This window comes from Coregonus lavaretus, assembly GCF_964263955.1.
Source record: "Coregonus lavaretus genome assembly, chromosome: 7".
Classification (NCBI taxonomy): Eukaryota; Metazoa; Chordata; class Actinopteri; order Salmoniformes; family Salmonidae; genus Coregonus; species Coregonus lavaretus.
The window spans coordinates 59,147,535-59,166,885 of record NC_139994.1 but is presented as its reverse complement, the minus strand read 5'-3'; the positions used below and the strand labels follow the sequence as shown (position 1 = coordinate 59,166,885).

General features: G+C 45.6%; 1 protein-coding gene across 1 annotated transcript in view; it reads left to right on the top strand.

The window, feature by feature from the left end:
• Positions 1 to 904: 904 nt before the first annotated feature.
• LOC311132601 (ankyrin-2-like) overlaps positions 905 to 19,351 on the top strand; it is a gene marked incomplete at both ends in the record, with an annotated part of 131,786 nt that continues 113,339 nt past the window's right edge. Inside the window, 1 exon segment of the mRNA XM_084165852.1 lies at positions 905 to 1,039. Coding sequence (XP_084021978.1) covers positions 905 to 1,039 — 135 coding nt within the window.

Genomic DNA, 19,351 nt, shown 5'->3' with positions numbered 1-19,351 from the left:
TCGGCGCACATGGCTCCTTCCAACCAAATGTAAGCAGTGTTCTCAGCCACCGTATCCCCCTCCCTCACCTCTTTCTACCCCCATTACGTGATTAGTGGGGAAGTCTTGTATTTGGGATAACTGACAGACAGATACTAAAACTGAAGATTCCCACAGCAGCTGGATCTCTAACTCTCTCTCTGTCTCTCTGTCTCTCTGTCTCTCTGTCTCTCTGTCTCTCTCTCTCTCTCTCTCTCTCTCTCTCTCTCTCTCTCTCTCAGCTTACCTCTGGTGGCGTGTATCAGACCTGCCCCCTCCTCTCTCACTCTCTCTCTCTCTCTCTCTTTCCCTCTCTCTCTCTCTCTCTCTCTCTCTCTCTCTCTCTAACTCTCTCTCTAACTCTCTCTCTCTCTCTCTCTCTCTCTCTCTCTCTCTCTCAGCTTACCTCTGGTGGCGTGTATCAGACCTGCCCCCTCCTCTCTCTCTCTCTCTCTCTCTCTCTCTCTCCCTCTCTCTCCCTCTCTCTCGCTCTATCACTCTCTCTCCCTCTCTCTATCCACACACACACACACACTCCAAACATCAGATGCAGAGTTCCAGGGAGTGGGGCTCTGTATGTAGAGCAAGAGCAGTTCATATGTGGTGGTGGTAGCTGGAGGCATAGACGACTAGTGGCTACACCTCTCTCTCTTTCTCTCTCTTCTTTCCGTCCTCCCCCTCTGCTTTCCCGCAGAGTTGTGGGAGCGGACGGCTCGGCTCAAACGTCTACCTGCTCTCGGCGGAAAGTCACCCGCTGGGAATCTATTTATTTTAACCCTTCGCTGGCGTTGCTGCTCTTTGGGACTCTGGGAGTCTTTGGGGGAATTTTAAAGGAGGTTTGGGGAGATTTTTCTGGAATCGCTGTAATAGAAGGTAGCACTCAGCCATGGCGCACGCCGCGGCCCACATTAAGAAGGCCAGGGTGGAGCTGGTGGAGCAGCAGGGTCCTGACCTGAAGGCTCTGGAGAAAGCCCGTCAGAGGAGGATACGTTCCCGGGAACGGGCTGAGCGCAAACGCAAGGTACGAGGGATAGACAGCTCGGTACCCATAATGTTTTGCCTTCACCTGCCCATTCTCACATCCAACACCTCCTGACTATTACCTTCCACATAGTCACATACCTTCTCACCCCACCATCATCATCAACCGCATCATCAAGGTATGAGGAGGAATACCCATCTTCCATCATTCCACCCATCTTTCATATCTGAAACCAAGCTAACCAACTCCACCCAGGTGTGAGGACCCATTCTCCATTTCCATCTCCCTATCATGTCTCTTTTGAACCACCACCACCACCATCTACACCACCACCACCACCACCATCTACACCACCACCACCATCTACACCACCACCACCATCTACACCACCATCTACACCACCATCTACACCACCACCACCATCTACACCACCACCATCTACACCACCACCACCATCTACACCACCGCCACCTACACCACCACCATCTACACCACCACCACCATCTACACCACCTCCATCTACACCACCATCTACACCACCACCACCACCTACACCACCACCACCATCTACACCACCACCATCTACACCACCACCATCTACACCACCACCACCATCTACACCACCACCACCATCTACACCACCACCATCTACACCACCACCACCATCTACACCACCACCACCATCTACACCACCACCATCTACACCACCACCACCATCTACACCACCACCACCATCTACACCACCACCACCACCACCATCTACACCACCACCATCTACACCACCACCATCTACACCACCACCACCATCTACACCACCACCACTACCACCATCTACACCACCACCACCATCTACACCATCATCTACACCACCACCATCTACACCACCACCACCATCTACACCACCACCACTACCACCATCTACACCACCACCACCACCACTATCTACACCACCACCATCTACACCACCACCACTACCACCATCTACACCACCACCACCACCACCACTATCTACACCACCACCACCACCATCTACACCACCACCACTACCACCATCTACACCACCACCATCTACACCACCACCACCACCACCACCACTATCTACACCACCACCATCTACACCACCACCACTATCTACACCACCACCATCTACACCACCACATCCACTGCTTACTGTGACCACAGCTAAAGGATGAGGAATACCCATTCTTCAGCTGCCATCTCTCCAACCAATAGCACCACCATTCAAAAGAATCAGAAGTTCACCACCAACTAAAAATGTTCTACCCTCCCCACATCCATGCTCAGAAAGGCATCGATCTCTGCCCATGGACAGGCATCCTCCCTGGACGTCCTCTCCTGGCACCAATCCCTACCTGTGATGTAGTCCTGGTGCGGTGCCAGTAAGTCTACGCAGTACCTTGGTACCCTACACGCCAGGCTGATCGCAGCATAGATGCGTTGTCTCTGTGTAGCATATATATATATAGATATATATATATCTCTATCTATCTATATATATATATATATATATATATATATATATATATATATATATATATATATATATATATATATATATATATACACACATCCCCTCTTATAGTAGTTTACATCTTTATACCACTATACATCCCTAGGGGGGGGGGGCAGACATGCAGGTGTGTTTGTGTGGGGCAGGAGGACAGGGAGGGATAGGCACCAGTGTGTGTGTTGGGGGACTAACTGGTGTTCCAGTACATGGTGTGTTGGGGGACTAACTGGTGTTCCAGTACATGGTGTGTTGGGGGACTAACTGGTGTTCCAGTACATGGTGTGTTGGGGGACTAACTGGTGTTCCAGTACATGGTGTGTTGGGGGAGTAACTGGTGTTCCAGTACATGGTGTGTTGGGGGACTAACTGGTGTTCCAGTACATGGTGTGTTGGGGTACTAACTGGTGTTCCAGTACATGGTGTGTTGGGGGACTAACTGGTGTTCCAGTACATGGTGTGTTGGGGGACTAACTGGTGTTCCAGTACATGGTGTGTTGGGGGACTAACTGGTGTTCCAGTACATGGTGTGTTGGGGGACTAACTGGTGTTCCAGTACATGGTGTGTTGGGGGACTAACTGGTGTTCCAGTACATGGTGTGTTGGGGGAGTAACTGGTGTTCCAGTACATGGTGTGTTGGGGGAGTAACTGGTGTTCCAGTACATGGTGTGTTGGGGGACTAACTGGTGTTCCAGTACATGGTGTGTTGGGGGACTAACTGGTGTTCCAGTACATGGTGTGTTGGGGGACTAACTGGTGTTCCAGTACATGGTGTGCTTACCTTATTGACTGGGACGTCCTGTGGTTCCCAGTGTGACACAACTGGGTCCGGGTATAGAGCGAGTTTGTGTGTTTGTGTGGGTGTGTGTGCATGTCTATTTTTTCAGTTTCTACCCAAGCACACAGTGTCCATAGACAGATACATGACTGTTCTGCTGTGTCTAAGGAGATTGATGCAGCAGTATTGGAAAATAAGACCTGCTCACATCTCAAGCCATTACTGTGAACACTGTGTGAGTTATCGTGAACCACACCTGCTCACATCTCAAGTCATTACTGTGAACACTGTGTGAGTTATCGTGAACCACACCTGCTCACATCTCAAGTCATTACTGTGAACACTGTGTGAGTTATCGTGAACCACACCTGCTCACATCTCAAGTCATTACTGTGAACACTGTGTGAGTTATCGTGAACCACACCTGCTCACATCTCAAGTCATTACTGTGAACACTGTGTGAGTTATCGTGAACCACACCTGCTCACATCTCAAGTCATTACTGTGAACACTGTGTGAGTTATCATGAACCACACCTGCTCACATCTCAAGTCATTACTGTGAACACTGTGTGAGTTATCGTGAACCACACCTGCTCACATCTCAAGTCATTACTGTGAACACTGTGTGAGTTATCGTGAACCACACCTTATTTTGAGTCTGTATTGTCTGGTTCAGAGTATAGACTACTCTGAACCAGACAATACACTCTACATGGCAAAACTAACCCTTAGGCTACTTTGTTCTAAGTTCTAACCAGTCTAAATCCGGTAGTCAGATTTAGACGCGGGACCCTTTTACCTGCTGGGGAGATTCGCTGCGCATTGTTTTTGTGTTGTTCACTGGAGTCAGAGGAGATGATGATGACTGGGATCGTTGGGCTGCTCTCTCTGATGTGGTGAACTCTACAGTCCTAAAATGGATTCATGGATAACATTTTGGGGTTTGGGGAACAAGTTCTCTGGTTCAGTTTACATCGACAGCAATCAATGATCTATTATGCCAAAACAATTGACCTCATGTCAGTTCAGTCAAGATGGAAACAGACTAGGGTTTGTCCCAATGTCCACACTGGCATGTCACTGAGTATGAACAATGAAGCAATAGGCATGCATTCTATGTAGTGTGCTAGTATGGACATTGGAACTTGTCTGTTTGGAGCGCTTCAAAGTCAGAGGGGTTGAGGGAAGTGGGGGGGGAATAGACCAGGGGTGGCAAGCTTATTTTTCCCACGGGCCGCGTTCGGTCTTTACCGCACTCAAAATGTGTCCATCACTTTTAGAATAGTTGATGCTCCCTGACTGTGTAGCTTTAGTTTCGATTACTGTTATCAAGCTGGACACAGTGAAGAGACTATAAATGACTGTTATCAAGCTGGACAGAGTGAATAGACTATAAATGACTGTTATCAAGCTGGACAGAGTGAATAGACTATAAATGAATGTTGTCAAGCTGGACAGAGTGAATAGACTATAAATGACTGTTGTCAAGCTGGACACAGTGAAGAGATTATAAATGACTGTTATCAAGCTGGACACAGTGAAGAGACTATAAATGACTGTTATCAAGCTGGACAGCGTGAATATACTATAAATGACTGTTGTCAAGCTGGACAGAGTGAATAGACTATAAATAACTGTTGTCAAGCTGGACAGAGTGAAGAGACTATAAATGACTGTTATCAAGCTGGACACAGTGAAGAGACTATAAATGACTGTTATCAAGCTGGACACAGTGAAGAGACTATACATGACTGTTATCAAGCTGGACACAGTGAAGAGACTATAAATGACTGTTATCAAGCTGGACAGCGTGAATAGACTATAAATGACTGTTGTCAAGCTGGACAGAGTGAATAGACTATAAATGACTGTTGTCAAGCTGGACGGAGTGAAGAGACTATAAATGACTGTTATCAAGCTGGACACAGTGAAGAGACTATAAATGACTGTTATCAAGCTGGACACAGTGAAGAGACTATAAATGACTGTTATCAAGCTGGACACAGTGAAGAGTATAAATAAATCTACTATTTTGCATTATGAGCATCACACACACACACACACACACACACACACACACACACACACACACACACACACACACACGCAAACACATTATTTCCGAGTACAGTAGACCAAGTATATCCGGCAGTGGCCTACTACATTATACAGTGTGAATAGGAGACACAGTATGAATACTTAGCATCAGATCAATATTCCTGTGGCCGTGCCGTGTCAGGAGAGGGAGAGGATGAGGAGAGGAGAGGAGGAGGAGGAGGAGGAGGAGGAGGAGGAGGAGGGCAGCAGGTGTCTCCCTGCACTGCGGACAGTGATCAACTCTCTCTCCCTCTATTCCCCCCCCCCCCCCCCCCCCCCCCCTCTCATTCTCTCTCCCTCTCTCTCTCCCTCTCTCTCTCTCTCTTTTTTTCTCTCCCCTCCCCACATAAACACATTTCCTTTGGGATATGAATGGTTTCATGCATCACCAGTCTCTAAGCAGACTGTCACCTCTCAGAGTAATATCTTAATAGGGCTTTGTCTTCATCTCTGTTGCCAACTAGTACAAAGACCAGATGTTGTCATTCGGAGAGCGATGGCTGTCATTTCATTCATGAAACTATGTGTCCAGACTCTACTACTGAACTGGAGGTCAGTGTGTGTTTGTGTGTGTGTGTGTGTGGCTCTGTCTGTCTGCATGTGTGTGTCTGTCCCATCTACAGTAAGCTTGACTAGCTGGCTTTTGTCCATTTGGTTGGCTGTGAGTGACGTCCGTCCTACAGTAATGCCCCTTCATCACCTCTATGACCTGAACTGGCAGCAGTCCTCTATCTCTTAGTCTGGTGCAGGACAGAAGATGTGTGTTGTAATTGCATCACTGAGGGCATAACCAAAGAAAACATTGCTCTGTCCAACAGGGGGAAGGGAAAAAGAGAGATTCAGTGAAAAACATCCTGTCTCCCATCTGTGTGTTTTGGCCAGGAGGCCCGGTCCTCTCTCACCATGCTGGTGTAGCTATGTAGCGTCCTCTTTGTGTGGAAAGGGAAAAGGTAACCAATTCTAGGAAATGATGGTTATTTCTAGCCAAATAGCTGATGGTGTCATGACAGTGACAGGAAGTCAGTGGTCATAAGCTGACATCAGTTGGCATGACTAGTTGTGACAACAGTTGTTTCGGTCATTTCTGTGAGCTGCTATCACCCTTTTTTTTTTCTAAAAAATAATAATACTTAAATCAATCAATTTTTACTTACTTTCTAATTTATATTCCATTCCACCCCTTTTGTGTCTTCTTACCCAGTTGTGCGATGGGCCAAGTTGAGGTACTTTGAGTGGAGACACATCCGGAGTTAATCCTCACATTATGAGTTTACACGTTCCCTCCCTGCATCAGTGTACTATGGTAACCCACTGACACTGCACTGCAGAGCAGCACTGATGCACCCTATCTCACTGTGTACTAATAACACACAGGAGTGAGATTACACTAAAAGTTCTCGCTGACATAGTGGTGCAGGTTTCTCATACATTTAGAGGATTTTACATTTTTGTGGTCGTCGTCTTCAAAGTTGTTTCCACGGGTCGCGCAAAGCTAAATTAGCATGACTTGAGCTGAATTAAATGTAAAAAGGCTGTGAAAATAAAAAAGTTTGCTGTATGCTCAGTGCTCCTTTGACATTTCACAGAGATACCTTTGTTTTTGTGAGAAATCTTTGAAAAAGAGCAGGAATTTTAAATTAATATGAAAAGTATATACTAAAATATGAAAATACTACATGTCATGTCTCGTCACCTATCTTACCTCTATATTGTTTTATGTCCTGCGGATTCAAGAAGAAAGATGACGAGTTCAACTGGAAACTGATCCTGTCAGGTAGCCAGTAGCCTTAATTCTTGCACAGAATCCAGCCTTGCTGATGCAATGCAATTTTCCAGATTTTTGACCACTTTTGTTCTCTGGCCATTGATTTAGTCACCCAAGTCTGGCCCTCCTACAAGTGTAAAAACTCCAAGAACTTTTGAACGGATTATGATAGAGAGACATGAGGTTTGGACCATTGGTTTTCTTAGAGGATTATCTACACAATTAACATATTTTACCCATTGCCGTTTTTGATTGGACACCCTATCCTATGTGTTTATGGATTATGGGACCGATACATGTTTTGTGGCCGGATTCAAGAGAACCAGGGAGGGGGACACCACTGCTGTACTTACCCCAGCAAAATACACCCGTGCTTGGTAGAGGTACCATGATTTTGGCCTGGATGTGGAGGTATGGAGGATGACGGGGAGATGTCCTTGGTAAAAGCTGTGCTGATGAATAATTGAACAGTGTGTCTCTCCTCAGACGGCGACACAGTCGACAGTCTTCTGTGATGCGTCACTAAGCGATTGGTGTTAAATCCAGGGACAAGGTTCTGGCCACCTCTATGTATGCTGGCACATATAGTAAACAGTTACACCCACATACGTCCTTCAAGCACACACACACACACACAAACTGTAACCATTTTCCCCTAATCCCCTAACATATCACTTTATCTGCATGATTTTGGTTTACAGGGTGCCTCACTTAATTTGTACCAACCTTGAGAAACTACAGGATGCCTGCACTGTGGAGTCCTGCTTTACTGAGCTCTACAAAAACTGCTTATACTGTCCGAGTCATTCAATCTCTACCTTTGTTCTGAATAGCTTTTCCTCAGGGAGACGTTACCTTGACTACGATAACACCTCTTCACTAGAGATTTTCTCATGCTACCCAAATTACACATTTTAATACTCATGCTTTATTTTCTGTCATGCAAATATGTCTAAGTATAGATATGGAGATGCTTAGAGTTGTTAGTGGAATTGATAGTTTGATGATTACACTAATAATGTCTCCAATTACAGTATAGGAGGACAGTATAGTACAGTTTCATCTATAGGAGTCAGAAGGGTGTGTGTGTACACGTGTGTTTAGCATGAGGATATACATCTGGCCCTAGGACCCCTGGGCAGTACAATACTACTCTCCCTGTTTTGACTGTGGTCTTTTGGGTCCATTATATTCTAGGTGTACAGGTCTGTAATGCTGCCGGGACACTCGCAATGCAAGTACATGGATGTTGCTGTGCTTTGTGTATTGTGTTGTTACATACGGGTGGCTCAGTTGGTTCCCGTGTAGCTCAGTTGGTAGAGCATGGCACTTGCAATGCCAGGGTTGTGGGTTCGATTCCCACGGGGGACAGGTAAGAAAATGTAGGCACTCACTACTGTAAGTTGCTCTGGATAAGAGCGTCTGCTAAATGACAAAAATGTCTAATACGTAACTGTCAAAATAAATGACACACCAACATAAAGCGTTTTAATAGGGCGTTGGGCTACTACGAGCCTGAACAGCTTCAATGCAATGAGAAATTCCGTCACATCGTGTTTTGTCGATGGAAAAAGCCATCTCAGAATCCCCCATAAGTGTTGAATTGGGTTGAGGTCTGGTGACTGAGACGGCCATGGCATATGGTTTACATCGTTTTCATGCTCATCAAACCATTCAGTGACCACTCCTGCCCTCTGGATGGTGGCATTGTCATCCTATGACCCTAAACATGCTGGCATGTTAATTTCTTAATTACCTCAGGAACCACACCTGTGCGGAAACACCTGCTTTCAATTTACTTTGTATCCGTCATTTACTCAAGTGTTTCCTTTATTTTGGCAGTTACCTGTACATTAATGTTTATCTACTCATGCACATTCACTTACAGTACCATAGGTTATTACTGAAGACTGAGGTATGATATCAGTGGTGGCTGGTGGCACTTTAAATGGGGAGGGCAGACTCATAGTAATGGCTGGAACGAAATGATTGTAATGGTCTCAAACACATCAAACACCTGGTTTCTATGAGTTTGATACCATTATATTCAGTCCATTCCATCCATTATTATGAGCCGTCCTCCCCTCACCAGCCTCCTGTGTATGATATGTATGCTTATACAAGACAAAGGCTCTACAAATATTGTACATTTTGGGTGTTCGGCTAAAATGGCTAGAACTGCTAGAGATATAATATTACCTCAGAGGCTGGTAGTTTACATTTTAGCAGACGCTCTTATCCAGAGCGACTTACAGTTAGTGCATACATTATTATTTTTCATACCCCCTGTGGGAATCGAACCCACAACCCTGGCGTTGCAAACACCATGCTCTATCAACTGAGCTACATCCCTGCCGGCCATTCCCTCCCCTACCCTGGACGACGCTGGGCCAATTGCACGCCGCCCCATGGGTCTCCCGGTCGCGGCCGGCTACGACAGAGCCTGGTTTCGAACCAGGATCTCTAGTGGCACAGCCTTAGACCACTGCGCCACTCGGGAGTAACGAGTAACCCTGAAGGAGCTGGGTACCAGGCAGGTCCTGACCTGCTGTATGTGGGTGAGAGAGATATACTATTACCTCAGAGGCTGGTAGTTGAGCTGGGTACCAGGCAGGTCCTGACCTGCTGTATGTGGGTGTGAGTCACAGGAGAGATACACCTGTTTTGTGTTCCCTGTTTCTATTTGCTGGTGGTCGTCATGGTGTTAGTACTGACCTAGGGCCTGGTGGTCGTCATGGTGTTAGTACTGACCTAGGGCCTGGTGGTCGTCATGGTGTTAGTACTGACCTAGGGCCTGGTGGTCGTCATGGTGTTAGTACTGACCTAGGTTCTGGTGGTCGTCATGGTGTTAGTACTGACCTAGGGCCTGGTGGTCGTCATGGTGTTAGTACTGACCTAGGGCCTGGTGGTCGTCATGGTGTTAGTACTGACCTAGGGCCTGGTGGTCGTCATGGTGTTAGTACTGACCTAGGGCCTGGTGGTCGTCATGGTGTTAGTACTGACCTAGGGCCTGGTGGTCGTCATGGTGTTAGTACTGACCTATTTTTACATTAAATCTGCTTCTCTGCAGCTGGATCCCTTTCTGACGCAATTTAGGGTGAATTGTTTATGCTGGATGATAATCTAAGCCACGCCCTCTCTCTACTCTCTGCCTCCCACCATCTTGCCCTCTCCTTCCTCCTCCATTTAGACTCCTGTGGATTAGTGCACAGTGTACATTATGTGGATGTAGCATATGTAGTACAAAGTGTCTCTGCCGGCATTTCAACTACTGTAGCTACGGTAATCAGTAAATAGGTTGAACATCGGTTTTCTGTCTGAACTTGTGGAATGTACTGTTGCATTTGCTTTGAGCTTGTTTGACAGCTTAGATTACATGATTAATGTGTATTTGGTGAGTTTTACATACAGTATTAGAATTCTCTGTATTGTCATCACTGTGAATTTGTCATCGTTGTCAAAGTCTACGAAAAACGGATTCTGAAAAATCTAGAATTTATGCAGTCGTAGTAATCAGTTTTCTGTCTGGATGTGGTGTTACTACTGGTTTATGGTTGTACTGTATACCCTGTTTGGCTCTTAACTGGGATTGGGGAAATCCAGGATTACAGTCTAATCTACCATGGCGCTATGTGAAACAGTAGCTCAGGACCAGTAGAGTCAAATTACCATGGTAACCCGAGGGGAACCTTTTTTTGGTTACTGTACCACCAAGTACATTTTGCTCTGCCCGGAGTACCCCTGAAGTACCTCATGTGCATTTTACCAGTAAGCCTATGGTCTCATAAGTCTTCTCAAGTACCCCCTGTGGATAGGTCAGGTACCCCCAGGGGTCCTTGTACCCCTGGCTGGGAAACACTGATGTAGAGTATGTCACAGACGAAGATGGCAAAGAGGATTGTATTGACATTCTGAAATCTTTAGTCTTATACAGAGTGGACATTCATTTCAAATGATAATAATGCAACACTCACTACCATTTTGCATGCCTCATTACATTCTAGCTCATTTAGTTCAGTGTTAGGATCTTCCAAATGACCTTAACTACCAAATATTCCTCCACTTCATCACCAAATAAACCACCATAGCAAATTCCTTTGCCAGATGTGAGTCTTGGGCAAGTTGGTTCATATCATTCCGATGATCACAGGCCCTACATACAGTACCAAGTACGCTCTCTCTGGGTGTTGGGGAATAATAAAAAAATCTGTACTTTAGACTTCCCAATTTTGCCTGTGAAGTCCCTCCCTGCCTCTTGCTGCAAATATATCATTACGTTGTATTGTCACGTACAGTGAAATATGTTGTTTTACAGGGTCAGTCATAGTAGTACAGCTCCCCTGGAGCAAATGAAGGTTCAGTGCCTTGCTCAAGGGCGCATAGACAGATTGTTTACCTTGTCAGCTCAGGTATTCGAACCAGCAACCTTTCGGTTACTGGCCCAACGCTCTAACGGCTTCGCTAACAGCCGCCCAAGTCAAGGCGTATCAATAATGCAATGCAGCAAAACGAGGCAGGTAGAGAGCGCTGGAGGGATGGTGAGAGAATCTAGAGAGAAATGTGAGCGGGGTGTTGATTGGATTTTTACTGCCAGGGTCCAGAAATACAGAGTTCGGACCACAGGTAGAACCAGCTAGGTCTGAAATGTGTAATATTGCTGCTAGCTGCTACTCCCAACCAGCAGAGTGGCATTCATATGAGTCATCCGTTTATCTTTGTCCATTTGTGATCACTGAATATTGATGTTTCTAAGTACTAAGCGTTTTTCCATACCATCCATCCGCGCAAGAACATCAGTACTTACCGTAAAGTCTCCACCTGTTCTCCCTGAAGAGCTACAGTAAGTTACACAGAGTCACTGTTATGTGGGCGCCCCGACAGCTATTTCCAGCTAGGTTCAGCATCTCAACACACAGTCCGTAGTGCTTCTCCAGTCTCCTCTGTGTTCGCTTGGTAAGGTGTCGTGATAAACAGTGTGCCAGGGATATCTGGTGGTGAGATTAGAGTCTCACCAATTAAAATGACCTAGTGACTTCAGTCTCTGTTTAATTTCCCCCGCTGGTTCCAGGCCAGGTTCTAGGGCTGTTTTTGGGACAAACACAGAGTCCCTGTCAATACTATTGGTCCACACACCAGGGAGTATCATCACACAGTTGGACTCCACACTGTTTTAAGCTGCAGAGACCTTGGGTCGGAGGGAAGGGTAGCTCTTGTTGGGGGGTTCAGGTGAAGGGGATGCACACTACATGGCTGGCGGTTGATTCAGGATTCACCGTTTTTGAGACCATGAGAAGGGTGAGTGATGTTTGTCTTCAGTGTTTAGGTACTATTTCTCTTCAGTGTTTAGGTTTGTGTTCAGAGGCCTCTTTGATGTTGTCATGAGTGAGTGATTGGGTTTCAGATTGGTTTAGTCTGGAAAATCCTTCATGTTTTTGTTTTGACTGAATTGGGTATTTGAGGAGTTGGGTTCAGCACATTATAGCATTGAATGCATATCAGGATTAGCCTGACAGTTTTCTCTCAGTTTCTGCCGTTCTCCATTCCCTTTGACCCTGTACTGGACTGACCCTGTCTCTGCCCCAATTGACGTCCTCACTGACGTCTGGATGTATGATGCATACATTGAAGGTTGAATGAGAGGTTCCAGGAGTACTGTGGTGGATGGTTCCAGGAGGACTGTGGTAGATGGTTCCAGGAGTACTGTGGTGGATGGTTCCAGGAGTACTGTGGTGGATGGTTCCAGGAGTACTGTGGTGGATGGTTCCAGGAGTACTGTGGTGGATGGTTCCAGGAGTACTGTGGTAGATGGTTCCAGGAGTACTGTGGTGGATGGTTCCAGTAGTACTGTGGTAGATGGTTCCAGGAGTACTGTGGTGGATGGTTCCAGGAGGACTGTGGTAGATGGTTCCAGGAGTACTGTGGTGGATGGTTCCAGTAGTACTGTGGTGGATGGTTCCAGGAGTACTGTGGTGGCTGGTTCCAGAAGTACTGTGGTAGATGATTCCAGAAGTACTGTGGTGGATGGTTCCAGGAGTACTGTGGTGGATGGTTACAGGAATACTGTGGTGGATGTGATTCAGAGAGATGAACAGAGAGATAGAGGGGGAGGCACACTTGAATTTTGCCAGTTTCGGAAAACGGTTGAAAGGGGTCTCAGTGAAGGGGGAAGCGGTTGGTTAAGCCGCTGAACCAAATCAACCCTAAATCCCCAACAGCTGGCCCAGCCTCTGGCCAGTCGGCCTGGCTACAATCTGGCTGCCATGGTAACAGCAGTACTAAACGTTAAGCCGTATATGGTATGGCACTGTGCACTTCAACACGTAGCCTACGCTAGGTCGGTCCAGGCAACGCTGTAGGTCTGATTGTCAATCTGTCAGAAACACATTTTTATTTAACCTTTATTTAAGCAGAGCCCTGCATGACAAGTTCAGCAGCAGTTACGCAGAACAGTTAGATACACGGATACTACAGTCAAGTCAAGATAACATGTAGGATAACATGTCATTTGACCATTTCCAATAGAAATGGCACCTGTCAAAGATGCAGTGTATCTATGATGGTATGGTTTCAGAGGGAAAATGTCCTCTCAACAACTGAGCAACCCAGCTGCCCGTGTTTCCTTGGCAACATGGACCACTGACTTCTATTATTAATTTGATTTCCATAGTCTTTTGAAATTACATTACCCGATTCAATAGGGATAGCCTGATTTTATTTTTGAGCCCAGGGCAGGGAGAAGATGTATGTATGTCAAGTGTGTCTGAGTGAAACTAATGTATACAAAGCCATGCGGAAACATACCACATACAAACATGTTCAATATTACATCAGTGTTTCTTCTTCGGGGCATCAGAGTACACTACTCCCCACTGCGCAGAATCTCCAGTTTGGCATTCATTGATCTGTTTGCTCAGTAGCCAGACTATGTCCAATAAGAATATTGATTGTCTTGCTCATTCCCTTCTAGAAAGCTACAATGGAAGAGGTGCTTTTTTCCCCCGACCACACCCACCCATCTGCTAATGCGGCTCTAATTGGGCGATAAGATTTGTAGCCATTAAAGACTACATCACTCCGTTTATGTCACATATCACAGTGACAGGACTACAGCATTCCCAGCAGCCTCTTTGAGTGCTACTGTAAAACACCTCCCTCCTGCAACCATATGGTTTACCACAGATTAAAGCTAGTCGTTGTCTGCTCCGCCCATAGGATTACACATTAATCTACGCTGCAGCGTTGGGAAAACTTGAAACGAAATCTGTTTTAGATGGAGGCTCCAGAGGTGGGAGGTACGGTTAGGGGGGTAGGTGGTTGACATTAAGCAGTGTGGGGGGGGGGGGGGGGGGGTTGCAAACCAGGATAGGGGGTCACTAAGTGACTGGGTTAGTGGGATTGTTTGGTTCCTATCTGTTGTGATACATGTGCTTAGGGGTGGGGTCTGGATCCCTGATACACCATATTAACATGATTCCCATTGGGAGAACTAATAGGATGTGTTTTTTGGCAGACGATGCAGTCATGCAAGGATTAAAAACACAATTCAAGGAGACATGAGTAAATTACCTGGAGGATAAGGTTAAATGGGCTAGTGGATTGTTATTCGATTATACTTGCCATTTTCAATGAAAGGTCTTAGTCTCTACATGACTTGTGTCTACACAAGTTACAGTGGTGTATCTAACCTACAGTGAAGTGTGTTGTGGGATTGTGGAGATGGGATGAGGAGGTTGATAAGAGAAAAGGGGAATTCAATGCTTCCTTTCGGGAAGGGAATAGGATTTGCAACATTTTCCAACCAGGATTTGTGGGAAAACCTGGGAATTTTAGGAAAGTTAATGGAATTTTCCAACCAGGATTTGTGGGAAAACCTGGGAATTTTAGGAAAGTTAATGGAATTTTCTAACCAGGATTTGTGGGAAAACCTGGGAATTTTAGGAAAGTTAATGGAATTTTCACATCCTTGATGGTTTTATCATGTTCATGTTTTTATAGAGGATGGGGTAACTCTGCAGAAACAGACTCTGAAGAAGCTTTTGAAGAAGGTTGTACTTCTGGTTTGAGTAGCTCATTTTGTTAAATCATTTCTCAGTTTGTTGGAAATACTTGAAACAATTTAATTGCCCTCTCTTCACACATTTACACAATATCCCTCCAGACGTCTGAGTTTGATAATTGCCATGCAGTAAGAGTTCTGAAAGTATTTCATTTATTCATTAATTCTTAGACAATAGCTTTCCTCCTTTTTCACCTCTGAGCTGGACGCGGTTGTGTAGTTCTTCACAATTAAGTGTTTGCTCGCTGCATGGGCTAACATGTTCCAGTGACGGATAACTATTTTCATATTTTGAAACAGGGAGGGTATTGTTAGTTTTTGTGTTCAGTATTTTAAAAAGACCACAGAGAGAATGGGCGCCTGTACCTCTGTGATGGTATGATCACACACTGTACTGACACACACACACAGGATAACTGGCCTGTACATGGGGGACATGCACTCGTGCATATGTCTGTATGTTGACACATACACACTGTACATATACACACACACACACACACACACACTGTATATATATATATATATACACACACACACTGTATATATATATATATATACACACACACACACACAGAGACAGACTAACACACACACACAGACATACACACATGCACAGACAGACTAACACACACACACACACACACACACACATATATATACACACACACACACACACAGACATAGACTAACACACACACATTAATTTTGTAATGCAGCTGCGTAAACTGTGGCATCTCAAATGGGCGAGTTCACAGTAGATCCAACAAAAACCTAACTAGGCCTCTCTCAGCTGAGATCAAACACTATGGTGGATGTGGGGGTGAATGAACAAACACAATGGTGGATGTGGGGGTGAATGAATTGCATATCATTAACTCTGAGAGAGACAGATCAATTCAATAAAAAGTTCTGGCTCTGCCCGGTTCTGCCGCCCAGCTTCACCCAATCAATATCCAACGCTGTGACACAGAGGACTACACAAAACATTACAGGATTTATGGGGGGAGGACACCGGACGGTGGGGGGACACCGGACGACTGGATCGTAAGTGGAACTAGTGGAGAAACTTTACCCACTTTTGTTGGTTTGTTTACATTTGCTGATGCCAGGGATTGTGACTAGTGGTTGCCATGGGCAACGCAGCAATGTGTAAGGTTTGTGAGGCGGAGAAGAGTTTGAAAGCCGATGGGAGTCAACCCAATGTGGACCAGGCTCTACCAGAGTCAGACTACTATTGCTTTGAACACCATCCTGAGCCTGAGCCTGAACCCCCAATACCGGTAAGACTTGGGGGGACACAGACAGAGAGCTTAGGAATAACATTTCTGAGGTGTGTTTGAAGAATTGGAGGAACTGTGATGCTCTGTGAGTGTGAAATTCCATGTCATCCCTGCCTGTGGTCTCCAGTCTCTTGCTTGTCTTCTTTGTACCGGAGCTCTTTCAAAATAGCTTTTTGTTCTTCTTCTCAGTAACCCCCCAGGTAAAACCCATGACTATCCTTTTATTTATATGGTGATAATCTCCCCTCCATTATACTGAGGCAGGGTATAGTGTACTTCAACTCATCTTCCCCTGGGGGGGGGGGGTCATCACACCTTTTCTGTGCTCAAAGGCTTCGCCACATCAAAGCGGTGTGGACAGAGTGTTCGACAGCAAAGCCAGGTCAGATAAGTCTAGGCAGCTGTGTCATACGAAGTGGATCATTTGAAGCAGACACAGGTGTAAGACGAGCGCTACCAGATCTGTCTGTAATTAGGCAGGGCTGTCTGTGAGGACGTTGTGACCCAGGTGACCTAGAGACTCTTAGCAACCTGTAGTGACTTTATACCAGCTCAGCATCATTACCTGGGTGACAGGGGATGGAGAGAGAGAGAGAGAGAGAGAGAGAGAGAGAGAGAGAGAGAGAGAGAGAGAGAGAGAGAGAGAGAGAGAGAGAGAGAGAGAGAGAGAGAGAGAGAGAGACAGAGAGAGACAGAGAGAGAGAGACAGAGAGAGAGAGACCAATCCCATGAACAGCTGGGTATTTTCATGACTAAACAGTAATGAATCCCTCCCTACAGTACAGTATAACGTCCTACTCTGTGCTAGCTGCAGTTGTGTTGTGTTCAATACTCCACTCCTCTAAACGTCAGTCCATTCCCAGAGCAATGACCAGGCCATTCCCCTGGAGTCTCCTCGTACACTCCGTTTACACCCTCACACCCTGCCTAGTGAGAGACGGAGAATGGTGTGACTTAGAGGAGTATGAGTATAACCATGGAGTGTGTGTGCGTGTGTGTTTATAGCACATTGTGTGTCTTTTATAATGCGTCTTAATCCCCAAAGGGCGGCCAGTATCATCCCATTTTCATGAGCAGACATTTTGAATGCTGTATTGGAATGCAAATGAATTGTAAATGGCCTGCAGAAATATACTGTGGTGTGTAGTAGGTGTGTGGCACGTGTGAGTGTGTGTTTGTACTCTTTCAGTGTTCCTGTCACAGTTAGCCACTCTGGCAGCTAAGGTCTGTTCTATCTGATATGAGGACCCCTACTGTCTTTTAAAAGGTGGACTATTCCAAACAGCTGGTGGTGTTAGCTAAGAGCATGCCTTCAACTCAACCCCTGACCTCCCACCCCTGGCATTCAGCTCTCACTCTCTTTGTCACTAAGTGGACTGTGGAATATCTAGTGCACAATGTTATGTTTTTTTTTCTGCTCTTCACCCTGTACAAGGTGTTCTCTTATCATCGGCCTCGCATTAGCTAGCGTCATGACATTTTTCATCAGAAGCTGTGGTTTATTCCTTCAGTGGTGCACTACAGCAAGGCTTTGCTAACCCTGCAAGCCACCGTAATCTTGTGCTTTTGATTAAACAGTGTTGACTTTAGACACTCTCCTACAGTATTTTTCACGGTTAAATCGGTCAGCGACACACTATATTTTCTCGATCTGTCAAGCCTCAGTGAAAGACATTAGCCTCTAATTGTGAATTTAGAGTAGGTCTAAATTTAGCGTCCGTAACGAACATGGGCCTAGTGCTAATTAACTATATGCTAATGTGTCATCAGGGAGAGTCGTGGTTGGCTGAGAGGAGCTGGTGGCCAGCTATATCCTGTTTTGGCATTGGCCCAGATAGGCCTGGCCCAGCTGATGTTGATGACGCTGATTACTAATGAGGGGGACTCCCAGGATTAACCAATCACAGGTTAGGAGAATTAACGTGGCAGGGTGGTAACTAAGCTAACAGTTAGTTATTTGATTTAACATTTTAGGAGCCCTTTAGGTATATACTTTTTTTTTTTATTACAAAAATACAATAAAAGGCCTTTATTACTATAGCCAATAGAAACACATTGAATAACACATTCCTAAATGGCAAAATAAGACAGTCAAAAAATGTATCATAAGGAATAAGGTTTTGAAGTGCATGTCCTATATCTAGGAGATATAAGTAGGCTCTGGAAATATTTTAGTTTCCTTGGACACATTTAAAACCTCTTATTGCCTCCATACTTCCATTTATTTGTATGGGTTACCTTCAGACGAGTCCCGTGACACTTGTGAGAGTCTCCCCTTTACACTGTGGGAAGACACATTTTTTAGATGTCTCATGGTCTGACAAACATCACTGTAGCTCGGCCACCTTCCACCGCAGATGCGGAAGGCCGACATAGGTAGATGCGGTGGATTGAGAGTTACTTAGAATGACGCACGGGTGCTTCAATAGACTCTTAAGGATTTTTAAAAAAGCTATGCTCCATGGATCCTGCAGTCCAGTTGACTGTAATGACATAATCAACACATACTGTATTTAAGTCTGGGCATATAGTGGCTATGCATACCAGGCCAAGGGAGGGTTTAATGTCACACAGACACCCACACACACGTCCGCGTGGGTACACGCACGCACACACGAACACAAACAGTTAAGGTTGCCGCCAGTCTCCCAGTCCTAGGCACCACAGTGGTGTGACATGGTTGCTGTGTACAACAGATACCCAGTAAACACTGTCGTCTGTTGTTATTACAGACTGTCATGATATCCAGGAATAGAACGTGTTGTTCCATTGGAGTGTGGTGTTTAAAACCAGCAAAGGACAAGGACACAGTTGCCCTGTGTGTGTATGTGTGTATGTGTG